Genomic DNA, 25079 nt, shown 5'->3' with positions numbered 1-25079 from the left:
TATTTCCCTTTTGTTGATAGTTACTTGCCTGTCTAGCCAAAGAATAGACACTGAGGTGTCTTGCAAAAAGTTATCAATACTGGTACTATCAGGGACAGCTTTAGTATCCCAGCTTCGAAGGTTCGAGTCTGAACTGGTCAGGATATTCGAACCAGTTGAAACTATGAAAATAAGAGTCATACCTCTGTGTGTCTTCTGATTTTAATGGGATCTAAGAAAGTGTCTTCTAATTTTAATGGGATCTAAGAAAAAAACAATTTCTTTTTAGCCATAGGTTTTTTGTTAGCTTGCTCTCAAGACCTAAAAATTTTCATGCAAGGATTAATCCCTCCACATGTGCCTTTTGAAGACTCTTTAATCTTTCTTTGGAGGACTTGAAAAGTCATAGAGATAACCTCCAACTCAAGAGTTCAGAGCTGTTGTGAATTCCTATCTCGAATCCTAAACAGCATCTCAAATTTAATGGTTCTCAGTATCCAGGGCTTCCTTGATAATGTGTATTGTTCAAAAACTCTTAACAAGCCTCTGACAGAATTTCCTTATTAAGGACCATCATCCTGGGTGAACTGGGCCTGGGAAGCCACAAAGGTGGGCCTTATTGGGGTTCCTCCTAAACATTAGGTTATTGCATTAGTAAAAAGGTACTTCAGGGAGAGGATGGTCGCCCTATTAAAATCCTTCTCAACAGCAGGCTACTGCATGATTAAAAAAGTACTTCAGGGAGAGGAGGGTGGCCTTATTAGGGTCGTCCTCAACACCACCTTGCTGCATGGGAGAGCATAAATATTCTTTCAAGGATTCCTCTTACACAAAAACAAAGTCAGTACCTCTAGGTCTTCCAAAACGTATGACTCTTGATCTCCATCAGAGAAGTCGTGCAAGATCTTGAATTCTTGTGTCCAGGAAATGGAATCTGCTTGGAAAAAAAAGAGAGGAATACTCTTGGCCAGAGCTCTGCCAAAGAGATGTACTTTCATCCCCTTATCCTCCCTCTGAAACCCTGGACCCAAGGGCCAGTCTGAATCAAACCTTTCCTTTATGGTTTGCTGCCAGGAGCAGACTGCTTATTTTACACGTCTGACAACTACCTAAGCTCAACTTTATGCTTGCAATGCTATGTTTATGACAGGCTGTGTGTACTGTTCTACTGGCATATAGTGGATTACAGGCAGTCCCCAGTTAACAGAGGAGTTCTGTTCCCAGCTGAGCGCTGATAACCGAAAATCGCCGATAATTATGGTAATAAATGGCATTTACGACATTGTAAGCGCCAATTAACTACTTATCGGCACTGTTAACCACTTATCGGCACCAATAAACTGCTTACTGACGACGATAAACCTCTTAGAGACGCTGATAACCTGCTTACCGACACGAAAAATCACTTACTGTCGCCAAAAATCTGGTTAACGACATCGTTAGCTAAGAGCTGTAAAACCAGAAAGCTGTTAACCGACACCGCCAGTAAGTGAGGACTGCCTGTATGCTGTTCACAGTGGGGAAAGCAACCCTTATGTTTTACATATTAGCAGCTCTGTAGTAAGGAAAGACAAAAACTATGAGAAACAGTCAAATGTATGCCATATATATCTAACAGATAAGCAGAACATGCACCAGCATGAAATGGACTGGAGTTGTAAGTACATGGCAGTGACAACTGGGTAAGAGAAACTGAGTGGATGACATTCTTTTAATGATTATAATAATTATTGGTTTCATCCCTTTAAATCAAATGAAATAATTAAATCAAGATTAAACTAGAGGTACTATTACCAAGTTTCACTAGTTTAATATAGTACATACACATAACACACATATTACTCTTGCAGTAATCAACCTGTAGTGCTAAGAACAAAAGACCGAATTCAAAGGTACTTCCGCTTCACAAGTAAGCAAAAGTACTTTACCAATTAGAGTAGTCTTCACTTCCTTGGTCCAAGAACCTGAAACTTGCAAGTTGAACAGAGGAAGGTGAAAAAACTTAAATCGTATCTTAAGTCCTAACCCAGCTCTAAGCAGCTTTAAAAACTGGAAATAGATGCAGTAGCATCCGAGAACCAGTATTAAAGGACACATTTTTGAGATCACCTCTGTTGTTCAGATTAAGCCAGAAACATGCTGGCACACCGCCGAAGTTCGTTGGTTCCTAAGAGCTCATTCTACGAACACAGCTGCGAGTACTGTACAATACACTGTTCGTGTTAGGTGCAGAGCTATTTAACACTAAACAGTTTCCTAGCTTTCTCTTTTGACTGTTCATCCATTTCCCACAGGCTCTACTTCCATGATAATGCACCTTACCATAATCACTGTTAAATTCTTCCTCATTAAGCAGGAGCTGAGGTAGAAGTAGACTAAAGAGCACCGGTCAACAAATTCCTCTTCGGCAAAAGGAAGTGAAATGGCACAACGCGAGCTAAGCACTGCTTGAATACTAAAGGAGAATCAACCACATCATGGTTGAAACCACTAAAGTCTAAATGGAGGAATTGAGACTGAAGAAAACGGCAATCTATCAACGATGATGGTGAGGCGAAAAAACACCAGGGAAGGTGACATACCATGGAAAGTCATCAAGACGTCACAGAACGCTGATAGTAAGTACCGGACAGCTGGGTGGGGAAGGTGGGTTCTTGCACATCACCACGTAACCATGACAACCACCAGAGCCATCTACACAGCTCTTAAGAGGGGAATGCTGAGAAGTGAGAGCCGTTCTATCACCAGGCTAACTCACTCTAGATAAGTAAGCAGTGGAAGAGGAAGAGCCTTTATTACGAAAAGGAATAATTGCCACAAGGTGATGAATACAAAGCGATAAGGGGAAAACTGAGTAAGACAGGGGAGGGTTATCATCAGCTTGGAGGACAATACATACCTGGTGAGCAAATGACAACAGGAGAACTGATGCGCGGCTCAAAACTACTGAGGCAAATGTAATATAGTATGTTTGTATCCCTAGGTAACTCTACCAGTTCACACACATAACTAACACTACCCAAAACGGACAACACATGAGCCAGCAAACACAAGCATCAAACTACCAAACAAATCATCCAGAGAATGCACCAAACCCAAACCAGAGAGATGGCTGAGAGAGGTAGTAAAGGGCACAGACCTTGATCCTAAGACAAGCCAAAGTTCCCTGTCCGTGGAGAAGGCCAAATGACCCAGGGCAGTCCAGAGGGCGGGCTACAGAAAGATGCCCAGGCTCTGACACCTTCTCCCTTGCAGGGAAAACCAAAAAAGGTCAATGACTTGGGGGGGGGGGATCTTCACCTTAATATATAGTCAAATTTCTAACCATAATGAAAGAATATTTCTCAACTACCTATTATTTTTCTCCTGAACCACATAGGGAGCAAAAGAAGGCAGAGCAGGAGGAGGGAGAGAGGAATTAACCTGTATTACCAGGTAGAATAATGGAGGAGGAGGTATAGTAATGACGGAAAACAAAAGGAAAAGACTCAGCAGGCTTATCGTGTGCCCTAACAAATTATCTACGTAATCTTTCAGCCTCTAGCATCTTCCCATACTTCACAAAATTTCATCCTCTCATCAGATCATTCCTTATTATCTTCACATGAAGAAAATCACACTCATGCCTCAACAGTTAGGCTAACATACATGTGGCCATTCTGCACAACCAAAATATTAGGTTTCCACAAACTCTTTCCAACAGCCTAATGCTTTCATCTCTGCTTGTTGTACATAACATAATACAAAAACAGAAAACAAGCACAATACCGTACAAGAGAAAAACAGCCAGAAATCATCAAAATTTTTACTAACACTGATTCACACTATCTGCATAAGGACATGGCATGAAGAATTCTAACAAGAACGTAAACATTCCAGTGCCACCTGTTGGGAAACAAGTGATCATACATACAGTCCTAGAGGATTAGCCAAGAGGTATTTTTTTTTATTTTGTATGCCGATCGCACCTAATGGTGCAAAGATATAAGCTAACTTTTACAGTAGGTAAGATTCATTCCAAATAATTAAAATACCATACTAGCACCCTAAATTGATTGGTGCTGTTTTAGTTATTATCAACTACGTATATAATACTCAATGAAGGGTGTTCCTAAGCAACTGATACTTCCTAAACAAATCAACACTAAAGTACCACCAGTATATCAAATGATATTGTACCTCTACCATCTACATAATATTCAATAAGATGTGTTTCTTCGTAATTTGAACTACTACCAATTGACATTAAATTACCATCCATATAATATTGAACAGTACTGTACCTCAACTTATTAACTAGTGCAATGATTTGAGTGTTATGGGTCCTCTTATTAAACTGGTAGCTAATTTATTGTTGAAACTATTAGTTTCATATCATTAACCAGTAGTGTACTGGAAAGTATTTGCTGTGTCCCACTTAGGAGGAGCCAAATTTTATTTCTTAGGCTATTACAAAAGAAATTGTTGTATCATTTACCTATTCCATCCCCCCTACAACATTTACCTATTCCATCCCCTACATTTACCTATTCTATCATCCTACAACATTTACCTATTCTATTCCCCTACAACATTTACCTATTCCATCCCCTACAACATTTACCTATTCCATCCCCTACAACATTTACCTATTCCATCCCCCTACAACATTTACCTATTCCATCCCCCTTACAACACTCAATCCTCCTAATATTAAAGGAAACTGGGGCAAATTCGGTAGGACATCATTTTTTCAAAATGTTTGTTTGTACTAAAAAGAAACCAGGGATACTTAGCTAACAACTTATTAAATAGCTTACAACGCAATGCAACGCAACCATCAGTTAAACACATAGGAGGAAACCACAAGCCACTGCTATCACTTCATTACTGAGAGGTTAGGCTAAAAAATAAATTTTACTTTTTACTCTGCACACAAAAATCATTTCAATTTAATTAAAAAACTATCACTAATGATTTTAAGTTATACAATTCCTATTTAATGAGATTTAAAAACCTGTTACGTTGACTGCACAAGCAGAAGGAACGGCACAGCCTGGTAGCCTAATCCAAAATCCCCACCTGCCATAAAAGGACAAACAGTGGCTATGCTCTCAAAAACCAGTATACTTTCTAATTGCCAAACAAGATAAATCACCCTACAAAATTTTAGTTTTTAAAAAAGTAAAATTATTAAAAATATATACAACTCACCCCCTATAGAAACAGACAGTTTGTAAAGCCAAAAACCATATGTCTGGTTCTGGAAATGGTATCAAAATAAAATCTTCCACTGTCTTTGAAGAAAACGAGGTTATGTTGAGCATCAGTTGCTGATCCTCACAAGCAATGGTTTCTCCCTTGACTTCTGGAGGTCGACCTTTACTCATACATCCCAAGATGGTTATCAACTGGCTTGTTGCATTCTGAAATATCCCAATTATTGTATCATTAAGCCACATATTGTGCTGTATTGTATAATTATCTATGATACCGAAATGACCATTGAAGACCAATTTTCATTACATGTTTTTATATAAACAGATCAAATAATACCTAAGAGATTAAGAAACCACAACCGAACCAGCTTTTAGGTATAATGCAAAAATATTTTTAATGAACATTTTACAATTCATTTATTTATCTCTTTTTACAATTCATTTTTGTATAGATATCAAATATCATTACTGTTGCATAGAACACATTACATACAGCTTACACACATCCATGTACACTTACTTTATTATTGTGTTACAGAATAATTATGTTTACTTTATCATTATCCTTCATAACCATTATACTTATTGTAAGACCACTAGCTTGATTATGCATCGTGGCAACACTGCAATTATATATGAAAACACTGCTATTGTTTTCCGCCAAGTCTGATGCATAAGCAGTTTGTGGTAAGTGGCCACTGAAGCGTGACAAGCTTGAGACTTTCTTCTGCTTTCACGTTAGTGTCTGTCATCTTTAATATATGAGAGTATAAAGAATCTTCGACTTAAATTCACCGCCCTTAGCTCCATTGCCTTCATGGACATATGTGGCAAGGTTACTTGTTGCAGATACATGGGGCAGTGAGTAGGATCTCCCTTGACAAGAGACTTGAGTTGGGCCCAACATTTTTAAATCCAAGAAGGCGACTGCCATTAAGAGTGTTTACTTCTCATCTCACACACTGGATCTCTTACAGTGACCCAAGATATCAACGACAGTGTCACCAGTGCATTACAGAGTCTCAGGAGTTATACAGTGTTTGCACAGTGCAGGGTTAGAGTGTCAGTTTATTATAGTGCAGTGTGGTATTATGAAACATGTCCTCGCCAATCTCTCGGCGGGATATTAGAATTCTGATGTGATTTTCGCTGCCCCGTGATGCATCCTTCTCCTCTCATGCATAGAGGGTGACTGAAGCAGCTCAGCACTGCTGCTGCCACTCTCCACTCAGCCCGCCCTCCTCCCCACCACTCGCTTTACACCCAGCCCTCCTGCTCAATTTCACAACCTCACTGTAACCAAGATTTTAATTTTCAAATACTCCTGGTGCATTCCTCTGTTGACATAAAGTGAACTGGGCATTTCCCTGGCATTCTAGAGATTCCAAGCTCTCTTATGTTACCCAACTCAACACAGCTCAGCAAGAGAAACAGCTATTGAGTTTATAGATCAGACAGAGGATCAGACAGTGGATCAGGCAGAGGATCAGACAGAGGGTCCGATGGGAGACGACGGATCAATGCATCTTCCCACAGCTCACGAGGATCAATGCATCTCCCCACAGCTCACGACAATACCAGCCCCACCCTCCTTCCTCCCCTGATTCCCAACAGGCCAGAAAGCAGTGATAATGACATGTTGCGTCTTCAGACTTCCAGCTTGCAAAAGCAAGACCGACGGAGACAAGAGGAACAGACCTTCAGACAACGAATTGAGCAATCACGACAGGAAGACAACCAGTGTTTCATGGGTCTTTTCGCACTGCTATCAGGACAGATTGCAGCATCACAACCCCAGCAACCTGACACCACATCTGCACCTCCTGTCACATCTGTTCCCCCAACCCCTGTCATTGCAGTGCATACACCCACGGTTCCTAGCAAGCCTCCAGTCCACCCCTACCTCTCCTGCAACAAGATGCAATGTATCAAGTGTTTTGCCAATGGAGGCTCCATTTTGAAGGCTATGCACCCTTAGTTGTACTTGATAGATTGCACCAAACCTCCCAGCTGATCCACCTGAGGACTTATATCTCCCTGGATGTTCAGAGTCTGCTTACGCATACACTAGGCATCCCTCCCGACACATCACTTTCCCTTACAGAGGTGTCGAATACGCTGCAGAAGCACTTTCGTAGCCTCAGAAATTAAGTTTTACGATGCAAGGAACTGTTGTCCTGCAAACAGGCTGTAGAAGAATCATTTGCAGACTACTAAGCATGCCTCAAGGATCTTGCTGATGAAATGGACTTATGCACTGGCAACCCTGATTCCTAAGCTGAATGGCAATTCCAGATGAAAATTTTGATGGGTGTGAGGGGCGAAGAGTTAATACAATGCCTTATCCCCCTCCAACCCTCATCCACCCTTGCAGAATTCGGGAAATGCTGTCACTCTTATGAATCTACACATGAGACTGCATCAGCCATTGCATCTTCCCCTAGCAAGGTCAGTGAGTATCTTCATACAAGAGGAACCAGCACCTGCAAAAGAGGACTTCTCATCGATCTCCTGACCAGCGTTCTCACCAATCTTCTAACAGTGACCCTTGTCAATACTGCTCTCGCAGGCATAACTACAGAAAATGACCAGCCAAGGGTGCCACCTGCAATAACTGCAGATGCATGGGTCATTGGCCCCGCTCTCAGAAATGCCCTGCTAAGGAAGCCCAGCGCAATATCTGCCAGAAACAAGGACATTTCATGAAGATGTGCAGGTCTACCAAGACGAATCGGACTGGGCATGCAGTCTCACCTCAGCACCTACTAAGTCAAACACCAGCTGCCATCTCGTGGGTGCCAACTCTGATAATGGTCCACCACACCAGTCAATCTCTCCCTATCATTCAGCGATGTCTCATCACATCTCCAGCTAATCCCTGATACAGGTTGGATGCACTCCGCATAACCCGGACAAGACTTTCACCTCCACCCTTGATGGATTTCTTGACAGCAGATGGATCCCTCATGACACCCACTGTGGGATGCTTCCAGGCGACACTTCGTCTTGGCAACAAGTCGTGCTTCGCAACCCTACACATTCATGAGGGTGCCCAGGCCCCCTCCTCTCCTGTAGGCATTGCCGAGCCCTAGCTATAGTGTCACCAGACTCCCCAAAGCCCATTCTCAAGGTTAAACATGTCAGCAGATGTGCCCCGTTTCCTGCCTCCGCCAAGACATCACCCGCAGCTACTCAGGATATTTTCTCCGCCATTTCAGCGATGTCCTCATACCCAAAAAGGATCTGCAGACCCAGCCACTAAAGAAACCCGGCGCTGTACCATTCACTGTACACACACCCGGGCCCATTCCATTCACACTCAGGGATCAAGTGATGGAAGAACTTGACTCCTTAGTGTAACAAGGAATCGTCACACCAGTAGGCGATGAACCCTTCGAATGGTGCCATTCCATGGTCCTGGTACCCAAGGACAAAGGTGTCCGCATCACTGTGGATCACACCCACCTAAATTCTCATGTTACCTGCCCTACGCACCCATTGCCCACACCCCATGATGCCATCTGCAACATCTCTACTACTGCGAAGTGCTTCACCACAGTAGCCACCCGGCATGGCTGCTGGCAGATGGAGTTGGAGTTGGCAGAAGAGGACCACCACCTGACCACATTTATAACTCTGTACAGAAGATTTCAGCACTGCCATGGCCTGATGGGATTTTCGGCGACAGTTGATGCACACTGCCTCCATGGGGATATGGCCTTACAAGGTATCCTCAACTGTATGAAAATCGTAGGTGATCTCCTCCTGTCCAATGAGGATCCCCCTTCCCACCTACAACACATACGCCAAATGCTGACCAGTGCCATCAATACAGCATCACCCTCAACAAGGAGAAATTCACCGTAGCTGCCCCTAAAGTTAACTTCTGCAGTTATGTCCTATCATCCGAAGGCATTACAGCAGATCCCGTCAAGGTATCCACTATATGTGACTTCCCTACACCGTCCAACGTCACAGACTTCAGGTCATTTATGGGTCTCGTTAATCAACCCGCCGACTTCACTCTAGATATTGCAGCAGCAGCACAGCCCCTACACCCAGTCATGAGCCCCAAATGTTCATTCATTTGGACCCCTGACCTTGAGCATGCATTTAAGAAGGTCAAGACAGCTCTAACTTCACCACCTGTCCTGGCACTCTTCAACCCAGTCTCGCCCGTGGTCCTGCAAACAGATGCCTCACGCCTGTATGGCCTCAGCTATGCCCTACTTTAAGACAATGGCTGTGGTCAGATGCATTTCGTCCAGTGTGGCTCTCATTTTCTCATGGACACAGAGACTTGCTACACCACCATAGAGCTGGAGCTGCTTGTGGTCACTTGGGCTATGGCTAGGCGCCACCTATACTTGTCTGGACTTCAGCATTTCACCTTAGTGACTGACCATCGCCCAAATACCCATTCTCAACCACTACACCCTGGACACCACTGAGAATCCACACCTACAGTGCCTCAAGATGAAAATGGCCCCCTACATCTTTACTGCAGTCTGGTGCCCAGGGAAACAGCTCTGCATACCAAGCACCCTGTCTCCCTCCCCAACAGGATAAAGACTACAATCACCTCATCCACTACATCTCCAACGGCTTTCCCACCAACCACTATGACCTCCATGCCTCCGCCCTTCCATATTGGAAGCTGCAGGATAGCCTTTATGTGGACGGAAAGTTGTGTTATACGGACCCCGGATTGTCATCCCTGCAGCCCTCCATAGACACATCTTGGCTCGCCTCCACAACAGCCACTGAGGGATCGAAGGTACTCGGCATCGTGCAAGACACAGTGTTTTGGCCAGGCATCAACGCCAATATAAAGAATACAGTAGAAAGTTGCAACGCCTGCCAACAGCTTCTCCCCAGTCAGCAACAAGAACCTTACATGTGTGACGACCATCCATCCCGCCCCTTCGAAAGTGTGTCAGCTGACTTCTTCCCCATAGCAGGGAAGTCCTGCCTTGTTATCACTGATAAGACTTTTAGGTTGTCCTGTGGTTGTCCCCTGTGGACGTGACACAACTGCATCCAGTCACAAGAATGCTGTCTTCTTCCACGAGGTTGGTGTCCCATTCCGCTTGCAGACCGATGGAGGACTCCCATTTTCCAGCCAAGAATTCAAGCAATTCGCTGACCGCTGGAGTGTTCATCACATCATCATTTCTTCACATTACCCTCAGTCCAATGGACACACGGATGCTGCAGTAAAAGCTGTCAAACACCTAACCATCAAGACTGCTCCATCCAGGAATTGCGCCAGCCTTTAATAGAGGACTGCTGGAGTTTTGGAACACCCAGACCCCCGCCGGACGCTCCCCTGCACGGATTTTCTATGGCCACCCTCTCCGCGCCTGTGTTCTGGCCCACCCCTGGTCATTCACAGATGAGTTGCAAACTAAGACCAAGGACTACGACCGTCATACCGCCGCCCACACAGACCAGGCCACGGGCCTCTACAATTCACATGCCCGCCCCCTAACCAAACTCACCATCGGCTAGCAAGTCATGATGCAGGATGCCACAATGCGACAAGATCGGCATCGTGATGGGCCGCGGCAGGTCAAGACAGTACGAGTTGTGCCTTCCTATTGGTCGCGTATGGTCCCTAAACTGAATTAATTTATGCCCAGTATTATTATTATTAATAAAGTAGTTTAGAAGACCACTGAGTTGACTTTCAGCTCTCATAGGGCTGGCCCGAAGGATTTGATTAAAATACTAGGTCCAGGCCTGAAGTCAAGCGCTAGGACCCAATAGATCATTCCATATAATGATGAATGAATTAAAATGAAATTCAAAACTGCACATAGGCATATCCTCTCATACTGAAACACATACATACAATAAATACATTTACTCAGACTTCCTTACATACATACTAAAATGGTATATTAAAATTCAGAATATAAATTAAGCAAAATTTAAAAATTTTTCCTTTTTTTTTAAATTCAACAAAATTTAAAAGGGTTTTTGTGCTTTTATTATTTACTTATTTTTATATTTTATTAATTAAATTACAATTCCTCAAGAACATCAAAATTGGAAAGACTGAAAATGTAAAAGATTCTGACAAAATTTCTTTCATTGATCTATTTCCAAAAGTAGACTCGTTGTTGGTCATACTTTGGACATTCACATAACACATGTCTGACTGTTATTCTTACTCTGCATTCTGAGCATTCAGGAGCCAGGCCATGTGGGCTGCTCATTAAGTGCCCATGTGTCAGACATGGCCTATTCTGAGATGTGTTAAAATTACTTGTGCGTGTCTCTCTCTCTGATATGATGCACTCCATTTTTTAACATTATGTTTTATTTCTTTCAATTTATTACTTTCAGGTTCTTCATTCCATATATATTGCCATTTACTTATGATAACCATTTTTATGTGAGTTACATAATCAGTAACAGGGATATTCACATCTGATCTTGCATGTGAGTTGCTGCTTTAGCTGCTTTGTCTGCATCTTCATTTCCTTTGATTCCTACATGGGCAGGGATCCAACATATTTCTACATTTTTCCATTATTATACAATTTATGGAGATAAAATTTAATTTGTTGTACTATATTATTTTTTGATTTGTAACTTTGAATAGCTTCTATTGCGCTTCTTGAATCACTGAAAATTACAAAATTGAATGATGATTAATTATTTTTATAGCTGATGCAATTCCATATAATTCTGCTGTAAATATGGAGACATTATTAGGAAGAGAGAACTGATAAGTTTTGTCTTGGGACACTGTAGCATATCCTACTCCGTATTCTGATTTAGATCCATCTGTACATATTGCGTAATGTGGACCTTTTCGGTTTATATGCTCTATTGTATGCTGTCTATGGTGTTCTGGTGTTTATGAGTTACTTTTTGATAAATACTTGAGGTGTGTGCAAATTCTCATTTTACTCATTGTCCAGGGAGGAGGTGATTTTACTATTAAACGTACTTGTATATTTATATTCAGCGACTCAAACAATCTTCTAGCTCTAATTGGGAAAGGTGGTGGATGGTTGTTTATCAATACATCTCTTAATTCAAATAATATTTTGGTTGGAGAATCACTAGTTTGAATTCTTAAAGCACTTTTCATTGTTACTAGCTCTCTATGGAGAGACAAAGGTAGTTCACTACATTCAACTTGTAACAATGATTTTGGTGATGATCTAAAGGCTCTTGAGCATATTCTAAGGCCGTCATTGTGAACAGGGTCTAACATTTTCAGCACTGCGTCAGATGCCGACCCATATACTTCGCTTCCATAATCAATGATGGACAGAACTGTTGCTTTATACAGTACAGTGAGGGTAAGTCTATCGGCTCCCCAAGTAGTGTTCGATAGTTTTCTAATTAGATTTAATGCTGTTTTACTTTTGGATTTTACACATGTAATGTGGGCTCTCCAGTTCACGTGGGTATCAAATACTAATGCCAAAAATTTTGCTGTTTGGCCAATTGGTATATTATGGTTTCTGATTTTTAAATCTATTTCTTCACCTTTTTTCCACTTTTTATTTTTATAAAACATGATTGCCTGAGTTTTATCTATGGAAAATTTAAAGCCTACAGATGAGGCTCGTTCATCTATTTTTAGTATGCTTTTATTATCGATTCGTTCTGCATGTTTTATTCGGGATGCTGAATAATATATGGCAAAATTATCCATGTACAGGTTACTTTTAATGCCAATAGGTAGATTTTTACTGATATCATTAATTGCTAAAGTAAACAGTGTGCCACTAAGGACGCTTCCCTGTGGAACACCATTTTCAAGTGGAAATGTTCTAGACAGATCATCATCACTTCTCACCTGAAAACTACGGTTTGTCAAAAAGTTCTGTAAAAACCTAGGTAAATGTCCACGGATGTTGTTGTTTTGTAAAGTTTTTAATATAGCATACCTCCATGTAGTATCGTATGCTTTTTCAATGTCAAAACCTCTACATATGTGGTCTTCTAAGTTACAGAGAGAATCCAATGTAGATCTGTTACACTGTGACCCAAACTGAGTGGGAGTTAAAATTTTATTTTCTCAAATGTGCCATTTTAGTCGAGCATTTACCATTTTCTAACAATTTGCATAAGCAGCTTGTTAAAGAAATTGGTCTGTAATTATTTACGTTACTGGGATCCTTTCCAGGTTTGGGGATAGGAATTATTATAGCTTTACGCCATTCATCTGGAAATAAATTTCGAAGCCATAAATGATTATAAAACTCTAATAAGTATGACTTTGCCAAAGGTGCTAAGTGGCAGATCATCTCAAAACAAATATTGTCACCTCCAGGAGCAGATTTATTGCTGTTCCAGAGAGCATATTCCAACTCTGACATATTAAATTTTCTATTATAATATATATCTTCTATTGTTTCAAAATTTATTGTTATTAATTCTATTTTATTTTTTTTTGTGCAGAAGTGTTCATCTAAATTCTTATCACTACTTACATTTGCTAAATTTTCTCCCATTATATTACTTATTTCTTTTGGATCAAGTGTTCTTTTCCCATCTTTTAATATGGCATGTCTAGGTGGTTTAACATGGGTACCATTTATTTTCCTGAATTTTTCCCATATTTTTTGTATGGGAGTATTCTTAGAGAGATCTGATATGTATTTCCTCCATGATATGATTATTCCTTGAATTACTTCTTTTTTAAATTTTGCAGATATTTTGTTGTATACAGGTTTTAATGTAATAATACAGTCATTTTTTGTAAAGTTCTTTCTAATATCGGTATTTTTTTTTATTCATTTTATTGAACTTTCTATTCAAATTATCTAATCGTCTCCCTATTGAGTGTTTTATATTTAGTAATTGTTAACTCATCAGACCACCAGGGAACTTTGTTTTGTTGGATGGGGTTTTGACTTTGATATTACTTTATCAGCAGCATTTTTAATGAAATCAACAAGAAATTTATTAGTTTCATTATGGTCTTTTAAATATTCAAATTGTGGGATATTTCTTGTGTGCATTTCATATCGCTCCCAATCTGCTTTATAAATGTTATAGTGAAGGACATGTTTTGCAGGATTATTTTGCAATAAGGAAATTAATATTGGGAAATGATCACTGGTGTGCAAGTCATCAACTGTATTCCAATCCAATCTGTCAACTATGCTTGTTGTACATAAAGTTAAGTCTACTTAGGAAAATGTTCCATGTGCATTTGAAAAATATTTGCTAATTTCGTCATCATTTATGTAGCACATGTCGTTGGAATCTATGAACTCTTCTATTTTACTACCTGTTCTATTTGAGTTTGTACAATGACAGTCCCAAGAGAGAGACCATGCTGAGAAACTTACATATACTGTATATGTACACTCTATAACCCACACAATCATGCAAACACCTACCTTCCCTTTCTCAACCATTATTTCTCAGTTTTTTATTTCTTGATGTTTTGTAATACAGTAATTTTCACTGAATAAAATTAAAGAATACCTAAAAAAATTATGTAAAACCAATAACAATAGCATGGCGAAAGAGGTAGTGAGATTAGAGACAGAGAGCAAGCTTTTGCAATTGTTACTGGCTTAAAAACATGATGTCACCTAACACATCATGAAATGTTACTTTGTTTATATTTTTTACTGGCTGACACAGATAAGTCATCTGTGATTTTCTGCTTTTTAGTATGTGAGCAGCATATGCATAGTCATAAACATATCTTTCTAATTGGCTACATCTCGAAAGTATCAATGCACTCTGTAACAAAGAGCATTTTTTTGCTTTGTACAGTTGTGGGTGATCAGTCACTGTTTTGAATGTTTCGTGAGAGTTCGCTGTACACAATGCTTTCAGAGCAACATATGGCTTTTGTTGCAGTACCTGCAGCATTACAGGTATTGCTTGTCTTATATATGGTGCTGTGTATCTTTTTCATGGCCCCACCTCATCCTAAGAGGGTAAGGAAGGTCCTACCCCAGCAGCCGCAGCTGAAAATTATCATAAGAATCAAGGCAGTGTGGCCTACTGGCTGTATAATGGACACGTACAACATTGCACAGTCAACCTTGCATAATATCAGGACTTTCCAGGACAAGCTGAAGAAGTATGCAATGGACTTTGTAGAGATGTCCAGGAGTTAAGCCCACATGATGATGGCAAAAGGGTGTCATGAGAACATTGAGCAGTTGACTTTGATCTCATTTCATCAGCAAAGGGCTACTGGCACGAACATACACAGTACTAAGTTGAAGGCTGCAGCTATGAAGCTCGTAGACTTGAGTAAGGTTGCGGACTCTCAGGCTTCTGAAGGTTGGCTTCTTTGGTTCAAGATTCAGCATTTGATTTTTAACAACAAAACTCATGGTGAAGCTTTGGATGCTTCCTAGGAGGAAATATAGAGGAATTTCTCCAGACTTTGCAAGACTTAACGAGCAAAGGTCTTGTTTTAGGACAAATCTATAATGCTGACGAAACTGGTCTATTCTATTGCTCCTTGCCCACTAACACCTTGGCTGATAAGAAGAAAAAGAATTTACCTTGTCGAAAACTTTCCAAGCAACATGTGTATGCTTTGTTAGGAGCAACTGCTACTGGTGGGCATCAGTGCAAACCAGTGGTAGCTGGACGGTATCATTCAGCCAAGGCTTGGTTCACCACGAAGATCATATCACTTTTGTAAGGAGCTTTTTCATCATCAGACACATGGCCAGTTGGTGATGATGGTCACATTAGGGACATTTTTGTTTTCCATTCTAATATGACTGCACTCTTTCAGCCAAAGGACCAAGGTGTTAATGTTGCAATGAAACATATAATGGAGAAAGTTCCTGGAGGAGATTGTGGTAATGTTGGAGGACAAGGAGGAAGAGAAGGAGCAAGGCTTGGATACAGTGTATTTATTATTTATTAAATTATTTGTTTTAGCAGCCACTTCCGACTAAGTCCAATCGGCTGCTTAATAAGCAGATAAAATCTGTTGAATATGCTATGTTAAATAGAATATATTTATGGAATCTATTGTTTTAATTTAAATTCAGTACTTATATCATTTTATATATATTTGCATGCACAGAGAAAGAAAATAAATATCTATATTCACGGGATTATCAATTATTAAAAAAAATAAGTAAATAAATAAAATTAAATTATAGAATTTTCCCCCAAATATTTAAAATTTCACTGATTACAGTCTGATATATACATATATCTCTAAAATTGCAGAAACTTAAGCATTTATGCATACACACACACACACACTCATACACATCTATATTTATGCTTAAAATTGTAATAAGTAAGCTGTATGTTTAAAAAAAAAACAAATAAACAAACTAACAAACAGATAAAACATTTCACTTTTAAAATGTGTATGAATAAAATTATCTATATATATTTTAAAAGATCAGTATCTGTTAAAAATCTAAAAATCTTAAAAACTTTTGAGTCATCATCTCCCAGAATGTCCTGCATTCTAGGAGATGATCCAAAGTATTTATGTCTAATATGTGAATATTTGGAGCATTCAATTAAAATGTGTTTCACTGTTATTCTGGTTTGACAGGAATCACATTCTGGAGGAGGTTGACCAGTCATAAGAAAGCCATGGGTTAACCTTGTGTGCCCATTACGCAGCCTGCACAAAGCAACCTCATGGTTTCTCTGCTTCTGTAAGGAACTATTAAAAGGGAGTATTGTAGTCTTTATTCCTCTAAGTTTGTTATTTTCAAGTGACAACCATTGGTCTCCCCAGATTTTATCTAATATAGATTTAAAATACTTTTTTGAGTCCTTATAATAAGTTTTGTACATTTTATTTTTATCGTTTAATGCTGCTTTCTTTGCATTTTTATCAGCAATTTCATTACCTTCAATTCCAACATGGCCTGGTGTCCAGCACAAGGATATCTTTATATTTCGAATGCTTAAAAATGAATATTTTCTTGTATTGCTCTAATAGCAGGGTGATGATGATTAAAAGAATCTATTGCTTGAATAGCACTTTTGAATCACTATATATAGTGTAATGTTTGTTGGGAGTTTTGGTATTTTATATAGAGCCAATGAAATTCCTGCTAATTCAGTGGAATATATGGAGCTATATATAGGCATTCTTCCATAATAATATTTCTCGTCTGTAATAACTGCGAATCCCACAGCAGCATCAGTTTTAGAACCATCTGTATAAATGGAGAGTGTATTTGCATGCATTTCTTGGTGTTCCAGAAAAATTTGTTTGATAGCAAAACTTGGAATTTCCTTTTTCTTTAAATCAAATAATTCATAGCATATATGAGGTTTATTCCATTTCCAAAAGGTGTTGAATTTGGTAAGTGGTTCAGGAATTTTAATGGTGGAATACTATATTTCTCTATGTATATTTTCAGTCGTATAACAAATGAATAAAAAGATCGTGGTCCAACTCTTTTGCAATGCTGGTATTATTTATAATTCTACTCAATTTTGATGGGTATCTTAATGTCCATGAATAGAAGTTTAAACTATATTCGACTCTTCTTTGATCAAGTGAACATAGACCTGTTTCACAATACAAAGAAATAACAGGTGTAGATTTAAATGCACCCGTAGCATATCTCAAACCTGCATTATGAAGAGGATCTAATTTTTCAATGTACTGGCAGATGCAGAAGCATATAGATGCGACCCATAATCAATTTTACTCAATATCAAGGTCTTGTGTAAATAAAGTAATGTACTTCTATCTGAGCCCCACTTGGTATGTGACAATTTCTTCAGTAGATGAAGTACTTTACTACAACTTTCACGTAGGTAATTAATGTGAAATTTCCAAGTCATTCGTTGGTCAAAATACAACCCCAGAAACTTGGTATGAGTCACAAAATTAATTAGTTTATTATATAGTAGTAATTTCATTTTCGGTACATTTTTCTTATTTGTAAAAGTAATGGCTACAGTTTTATTTGTCGATATAGTGAATCCATGTGCAGTAGTCCATGATACAATACGATCAAGAGATTTTTGTAATATACTTTGTCCTGTATAAATATCTGAGTGGATGATCCAAATAGCAAAATCATCTACATACAAAGAACACTGTACACCAGTTGGTAGTTGTTTTGTAATGTCATTTATAGCCATAATAAAAAGGGTGGTGCTCAAAACACTACCTTGAGGAACTCCTTCATATTGTGGATACTCCTTAGATAAAACACCATTTATCTTAACTTTAAAGGTTCTTTCCTTTAAAAATTGTACTATGTTTAAGGGTAAACACCCTCTCAGTCCAGAATAATGCATTTCTTTTAAAATCTGATGTTTCCATGTCTTGTCATAGGCCTTTTCCATATCAAAGAAAATGGCTGTGGCATAACTATTTGAAGTAAAAGCTTTCCCAATATCAGCATCAAGTAAAGTTAAAGGATCAAGGGTAGATCTCAGTTTCCTATATCCATATTGTGAAACAGAAAAGTATCCTGTTTTTTCAAGATACCAGATTAATCTGTTGTTAATCATTTTCTCAAACAGTTTACATAAACAGCTTGTTAATGCTATTGGTCTGTAGCTATTTGTGTCATAAGGATCTTTGCCTGGCTTCAAGAATGGAAGGTCCAGTGCTTTCCGCCAATCTTGTGGAAAATATATTTCTATCCATATTTTGTTGTATAGCTTTAATAAATATTGTAAACTGTTAGGTGAAGGTGTTTCAACATTTCAAAAGTGATGAAATCTTCACCAGGGGCTGTATTAGAACATGTTGACAATGCCGATAAGAGTTCATCCATGGTAAAGCAATCATTGTATGAATAACATTGATCAGTCTCAAAATTAATTGGATTTTTTTCTTCCTTTTCTTTAATGTTGTGAAAAGATTTTACTGATGAACCTTTGGAGATATTACTTAAATGTTCTCCTAAGCAAGTTACTACCTCTTTAGTATCATATATCAGTTTGCTGTTAATTTTCAAAACTGGTACATGGGATCGAATGTGCTTTCCTAGTATTTTATGCACTTTTTTCCATATCTTTCTTAAGGGTGTATCTTTGCACACCGATTTTAGGTAGTTACACCAAGATTTTCTTTGTGCTTCATTAAACGTTCGTTTTGCGACAGCACACGACCTTTATATTCTATGTAATCCGAAACATTTCTAGACTTTTTAAATTTTCTTTGGGCTTTATTACGAGCCTTCTTTTGCTTTTTTACACTCCTCATTCCACCACGGAACTGGGCATTTGATCTTCACATGTGATACAAATGGCATTGATGATTCTGCAGCATCAATTACCAGAATTAAAAACATAACTAAAATAGTTTCTATGTCCAAATTATCATCCCATATTGGAACATTCTTTGTGCATTCACCAAAATCTCCCCAATTGGCTTTACTAACATCAAATTTATTGATTGCTACCTCTCCAGTGAAATTTAGAATATTAATCAAGACAGGAAAATGATCACTACCACACAAATCGTCATAAGTGTTCCAGAAATATTTATCTGCTAGATCTTGTGAACACAAGGACAAATCTATGTGAGAGTAACTCTTTGTTCGTTGATCAAAATGAGTTGGTTTGTCTTCATTTAATATGTGGAGTTGATTATCTATAATAAAATCAAGTATAATGTTGCCTCTAGAGTTTGATTTTACATCATGCCATGATAAATGTCTTGCATTGAAATCTCCTATAAGTAAAAATGGTTGGGGGAGCTTCTTGACTAAGTCATTCAGCTTTTCTAAATCTATATTATTATTCGGGTTTAGATATATAGAACAAATTGTTATAATTTCCTCTAGTTTAATCTGAACTGCTAAGGCATTTATTTCAGATGAAACATCATGTACTGTGAAAGGTACATCTTTTCTGACAAGAAGCATATTTCCTTTCTGATTAGCAGAGTGAGGTTGATAAGATGTATAAAACTTATTTGTAAAACTGTAGGAAATGGGTAAAAATGTTTCATTGAGGCAGATACAAATTGGGCTATATTCATCAATTAATTTAAGTAATTCTAATTTGTTTTTGTTAATACTTCGAATGTTCCATTGTAATATAAATGAAGGAGTGTCATTATTATTTTTAGAATTGAATTTTACTTACTTACTGTAGTCTTACGACCCTGAGTTGGGAGAATTGAGTCCACTTTATTTTTTGAATTGGAACTTTTGATATCTTTGTTGTTGTACAACGGAATTTTGCTTCCTGCACCTTTTCTGTAATCAGGTGGCATGGCACAGTCTCGTATCAGTGACTTATGTGTTTTTATATTTGGTTTTCTTTTAGGTTCCTTAGAATTCTGTGAAATTATTTTAGGAGAATTATTTTCACAAGGGTTTTTACTATTGGTGGTATAAACAATGGTTTCCTCTGAACTTGTAGTTTTTAGACATTTACTATTTGGACTATGAAGGTCGTTCTCTTTCTTAGGCGAGGACGTTACACTGTGTGATCTGGGTCTTTTCCTATCTCTGGTGGTCCATCTAGTTCTCTTAGTATTTCTTCAATTTCTTTAGTATTTTGTAGTTTGTTTTTTTTGTTATGGATTATCATTTGAGATATATCTTCTTCTTTGTTTTGGCTTTTGTTAAGATGTAAATTATCAGAGATATCTTCTCTCTGTTCATCAAGATGATCATGTACAGCAAGGTTGGACAGTACTTTGAATTTATTACTTATCTCCATGGTATTGCTTTTATCTGATTCTTCTACAGTTATTTGATTTCTGGTGTTAGAAGATTGGGTGGTTTGTGAGACATCATTGGATGTTGTTTTACTTTGGAGTTTGAGTGCATCTGCAAATGTTTTGCAGGAAGTTGCATTCCTTCTTCTTTCATGTCTTCTTTAGCTTCCTTGACTGTTATACCATATCTTCTTGATCTGGTAAGGGCTTCTTGGAATTATCTGAAATATACACACTCCCTTGCATAAGCGTGGTGTGAACCATTACAATTAAAGCATTTTTGGGGCTGCTGCAATCATCACTACTATGCTCCAAGGAGCCACATTTAAAGCATCTAGGTGAGGCCAAAGACTTGCATCGTTTTGCTGTATGTTCAAATTTCAAGCAAATCTTACATTGCATAGGTTTTGGATATTCTTCTTTAATTGCTATTTTTTGTTGCCTATTTTCATAAATGTTGGAATTGTTTGCTGTGAAAAAGTTATTTTAGCTATCTTCAGACTTCGTCCAGTTTTAACACTTCTCCTCTCATAGACAATAACAGATTTAACATTATGTTTTTGATCTTGCAGGACTTCTTTTAATGTTTCACACACAGATTCATTGGTGTCATTTTCAACTCTAGGTTTACCCAACAACATAGTTCCAATTCTAGTGTTATAATGCGCCTCGTCAGAAGCATTTACATGATGAATTCCAAGTTTTGTAGTTTCAAGTACTTTTTTTTATTCTTCTTCAGATTTAGCTTTTACTATGATTTTGTTTTTTTTTCACGGAGAATTTAAGATTGTCACAGCCAAGAATTTTCTTAAGTGAACGGTATATAACCAAGTCACTTAGAGGGGTTACTTCTTCACTTAAAGTGAGAGTGATATACTGAGCCCACACTGGAGGAGAAAAAGATCCTCAAGGGTCATTCTTTTTTAAATGTTCTTCTCCTTTGAGATTGAGTGTTTGGTACATATGGCTGTAAAGTAGCCATACTAGAGTTTTGGAGGGATTCCATGGCCAAGTCCTTTGAGGAAAGCATAGAGTCATCAGCAGAAATAAGGGGTTGACATAAAAACGAAGAAATTTAATTCATCTAGATATTCCCCATACCCACCATGGAGTCACAATTAGAGGACAGGTCATCCCTTTAATTAGGGCTGTCCTAGGGGTAATATCCGGATATACACCGTACCCCAGTGCTAAGGCGTCATGATGTCCGTCGAGATCACGACCGGTACTGAGGACAGGGTTTGACATTAAACTTTCCCCTCGCTCGATCACGTCAGGTACTCGAGTTCTACGGGTGGAGAGGCATGCCGTCCAACTCCACCCTCCATCAACTCAAAGAGAGCAGTCAATTGAATGATCCAAAATCATGCCAAAGTCGTCAACGAAAGAGGAAGAAGGAAGGGGAAAATTTACAAGAGGAGGAGTGAAGGAGTTAAAGGTCCCAATGATCAGTTGAATCCACAGCAGTGAGAGTAGGTGAAAAGAAGCATAGGCTACTCTCTGCTGTGGATCCCTAAGCCCCCCACCTCGTCAAGGGGTTGGGATCAGGGGGTGGATACAGTGTAGCCAAACATTACATCAAGGTGATCTCTTACCACAGCACACCTTAAATCTATATCAACTACTGTACTTTAAATCGCGAAAATCCTAAAAAAAGAAATGCAGTACATTAGATACAGTATACCCTGTGTATGTGTGTGTCAGCAAAGAATATGAAGAAATTGGATAATAGTGTTCTGTTAGTAATGATGTGCATTGTTTTTATTGTTGTGAACCATTCATATCACTAAAACGGATTGTCATAAGGCTCTTGTAAGTAATAATTTATAAATAAGTAATTGTTGGGCTGCATAAGTATGATGATCAATTATTAGTAGCACATAAATCTAGGTAAGCAGTGACTATGATTTATTCCCCAAGATTGTTGAAGTGAACTACTGTACTGCTCTTGCTGTACACCTCTCAATTAATACTGTTCCTATGAGGAAAGAAAAGCAACATATTTTGGCGACCAACATGGGGCCTGTGTATTGAAAGGAAGGCGAGTGGTGGAGTTCAGCAGTTCTGAGAGGGAGAAGAGTAGTTAATGATAGTGGAAAAGTTGTTGAAAAAAATAAATGGTGAAGAATGTAGTGACACTAAGGTACACAAATAGGGGTATTTTTTAATTTATTGTAAGGTATGATAAGGTAAAGAAAATGGAGGGATTATAGCGAGAGGCAGAGCAGCTAAGGGGGTTCTTAACGAAGTCAGAAGTAGAAAATGAGCAGTTAAGGTATGAGAAAGAAAACTTAAAGAAAATGATGGAAATCAAGGAATCAGTTATGGAACAGGTGAAGGCATCAGAAAGGATGATGGAAAAGAAGTTAGAGGAGAAGATAAAAAGGATGTGTTGGCAATGTCCGAGTTAATACCAGGCCAGAAGACAGCCTGTCTTGCCCGGCACTTAGTAGATTCCACACCCCTATGGCTGTCATGTAGGCGAGACAAGGTGTGGCGGCGGAGGGCAGCAGGAACTCTTGCTCCATACATGACAAGGTCACCATCAGCGTAGAGCTCATCCAGTATCTTCATACCTGTTGGAGGGGAATCCTGAGGTGACACAGTCGAATAGGGGAGTGTAGACAGGGACTGCTCTTGCTGCATCTCGTAGGTCCTGAAGGGTCCTGTCGGCATCTTGAGCTGGAGACTCTCCTGAAGAGGTGACGGTGTACACAGCCACGACTGTTTGGAGATGAGTGGCAGAAGGGGCACCTGTGATTTCATCCTCTGGTGCGGGGTCGCTGACTGGGGCTCGAGACAAGGCATCAGGAATGTTCAGAGACTTGCCAGCATGCCACACAGCTGTGAATGAGTAGGGCGAAATTTTCTCCTTCAGACGCTGGAGGCAAGGATTCTCGATGGCGTCCAGCGAGTAATGATTCAGAATAGGTATGAGGGGACGGTGATCCATCATCAGAGTAAAGTTCTGTAGGCCAGCAAGATACAGCCTACACTTTGACATCGACCAGACCATGGCCAGCATCTCGGGCTCAATACAGTAAACCCCCCGATTTCACGTTCTCACAATTCGCAGACTCACATATTAACGGATTTCTCTTTGGAACGTATCTACCCATCATTTGCAGAAAAGTCGCCCATTCGCTGTATTTTTCACGGAGAAATATTCACTAAATACTGTATTTTCATTTCATTTTCATGACTAAATGCACTTTTTGTGATAAAACTATTAAAATACTCAAGTTATGTTCGAGTTACGTTAATTCACCTTACAATAATTTGATTTTGCAATGGGGTAAACAATTAATACCGATACAACAATATTATTTATAAAATATTTTTAAATTTCGCGTGGGGTGGGCGCAGGCAGCAGCGTAATCAGGCAGTGAGAGAGACCAAATTACAATTGACAACTTTTCCTCCATCTCTTTATCCCATCTTCTAGATTAAAAAGTGAAAAAGAATGATAAAAGCAGTGTTAGTAACGTTATACTCTTGCGTAAATGCGTACAGACAAAACAACCGACCAAGAAACTGTTGTTTTGCTTATAACCGATTCAGATAACAACAGCCGTTTACCTGGCATTTCAACAATCGTACGATAATAAACAATTACCATACGTTATGGCACAAATGACGTTAAGTAGAATAGGACCGATATATTTTTACATTATACCCTTATTCGGTATGGATAAAAGATCGGCAAGAAGATATACTGCTAACTTTATGCTGCAAGTTGTAGCTGAAGCTGAGAAAACAATGTTCAAGCTGCTAATGACTATACTGTAAATTATCGTGCATCGGCAACATGGATAAAACGCGATCATAATTAAAATGGGAGAGAAAGTATTTTAATCAAAACTACTGGGCATGAAAGAACACATTACTGTTATTTTTACGCCAATAAACGATAAATACATAAAGCTTGTATTATGAAGAAATCAAGTGAAAATAGCGAACAGAATCTTGATTTTTTTTTACACAAAACAAACCCCCTCAAACGGCCATCATCATCTACTAACGAAAATAACAGATAAATTAATTTCAAAACAAGATGTGTTTTAGCTATGTTTCGACTTAAAAACACCTTGTATTACGAAAAATAACCTTGCCCCATATAAACAAAGTATCTAGAGATACATTTCCGCTAACTAGAAGCAAGAAAGGCGCTCTGAACTGAATTAAACACGGCAAAATAAACTCCACGTAAACATTTCCAAACCAAAACAATTGCAATTTATAATACAAAAGCAATAAGGTGATGTGTACCACAA

The 25079-nt window shown here is 38.7% G+C and overlaps 1 protein-coding gene across 3 annotated transcripts in view; it reads right to left on the bottom strand.

Annotated features, from left to right (window-relative positions):
* The window catches only part of LOC136847480 (transmembrane protein 8B-like), a 910690-nt gene that overhangs the window by 251990 nt on the left and 633621 nt on the right, over positions 1-25079 (bottom strand). For all 3 annotated transcript variants that reach the window (XM_067119223.1, XM_067119225.1, XM_067119224.1), the window contains exon 9: positions 5173-5384. In XM_067119223.1, the coding sequence (XP_066975324.1) occupies positions 5173-5384 (212 nt within the window). The remainder of the gene's footprint in view (positions 1-5172; positions 5385-25079) is intronic.

Source organism: Macrobrachium rosenbergii, chromosome 16 (assembly GCF_040412425.1).
Source record: "Macrobrachium rosenbergii isolate ZJJX-2024 chromosome 16, ASM4041242v1, whole genome shotgun sequence".
In the NCBI taxonomy this organism is placed as follows: Eukaryota; Metazoa; Arthropoda; class Malacostraca; order Decapoda; family Palaemonidae; genus Macrobrachium; species Macrobrachium rosenbergii.
This window is presented reverse-complemented; position numbering and strand designations above follow the sequence as displayed.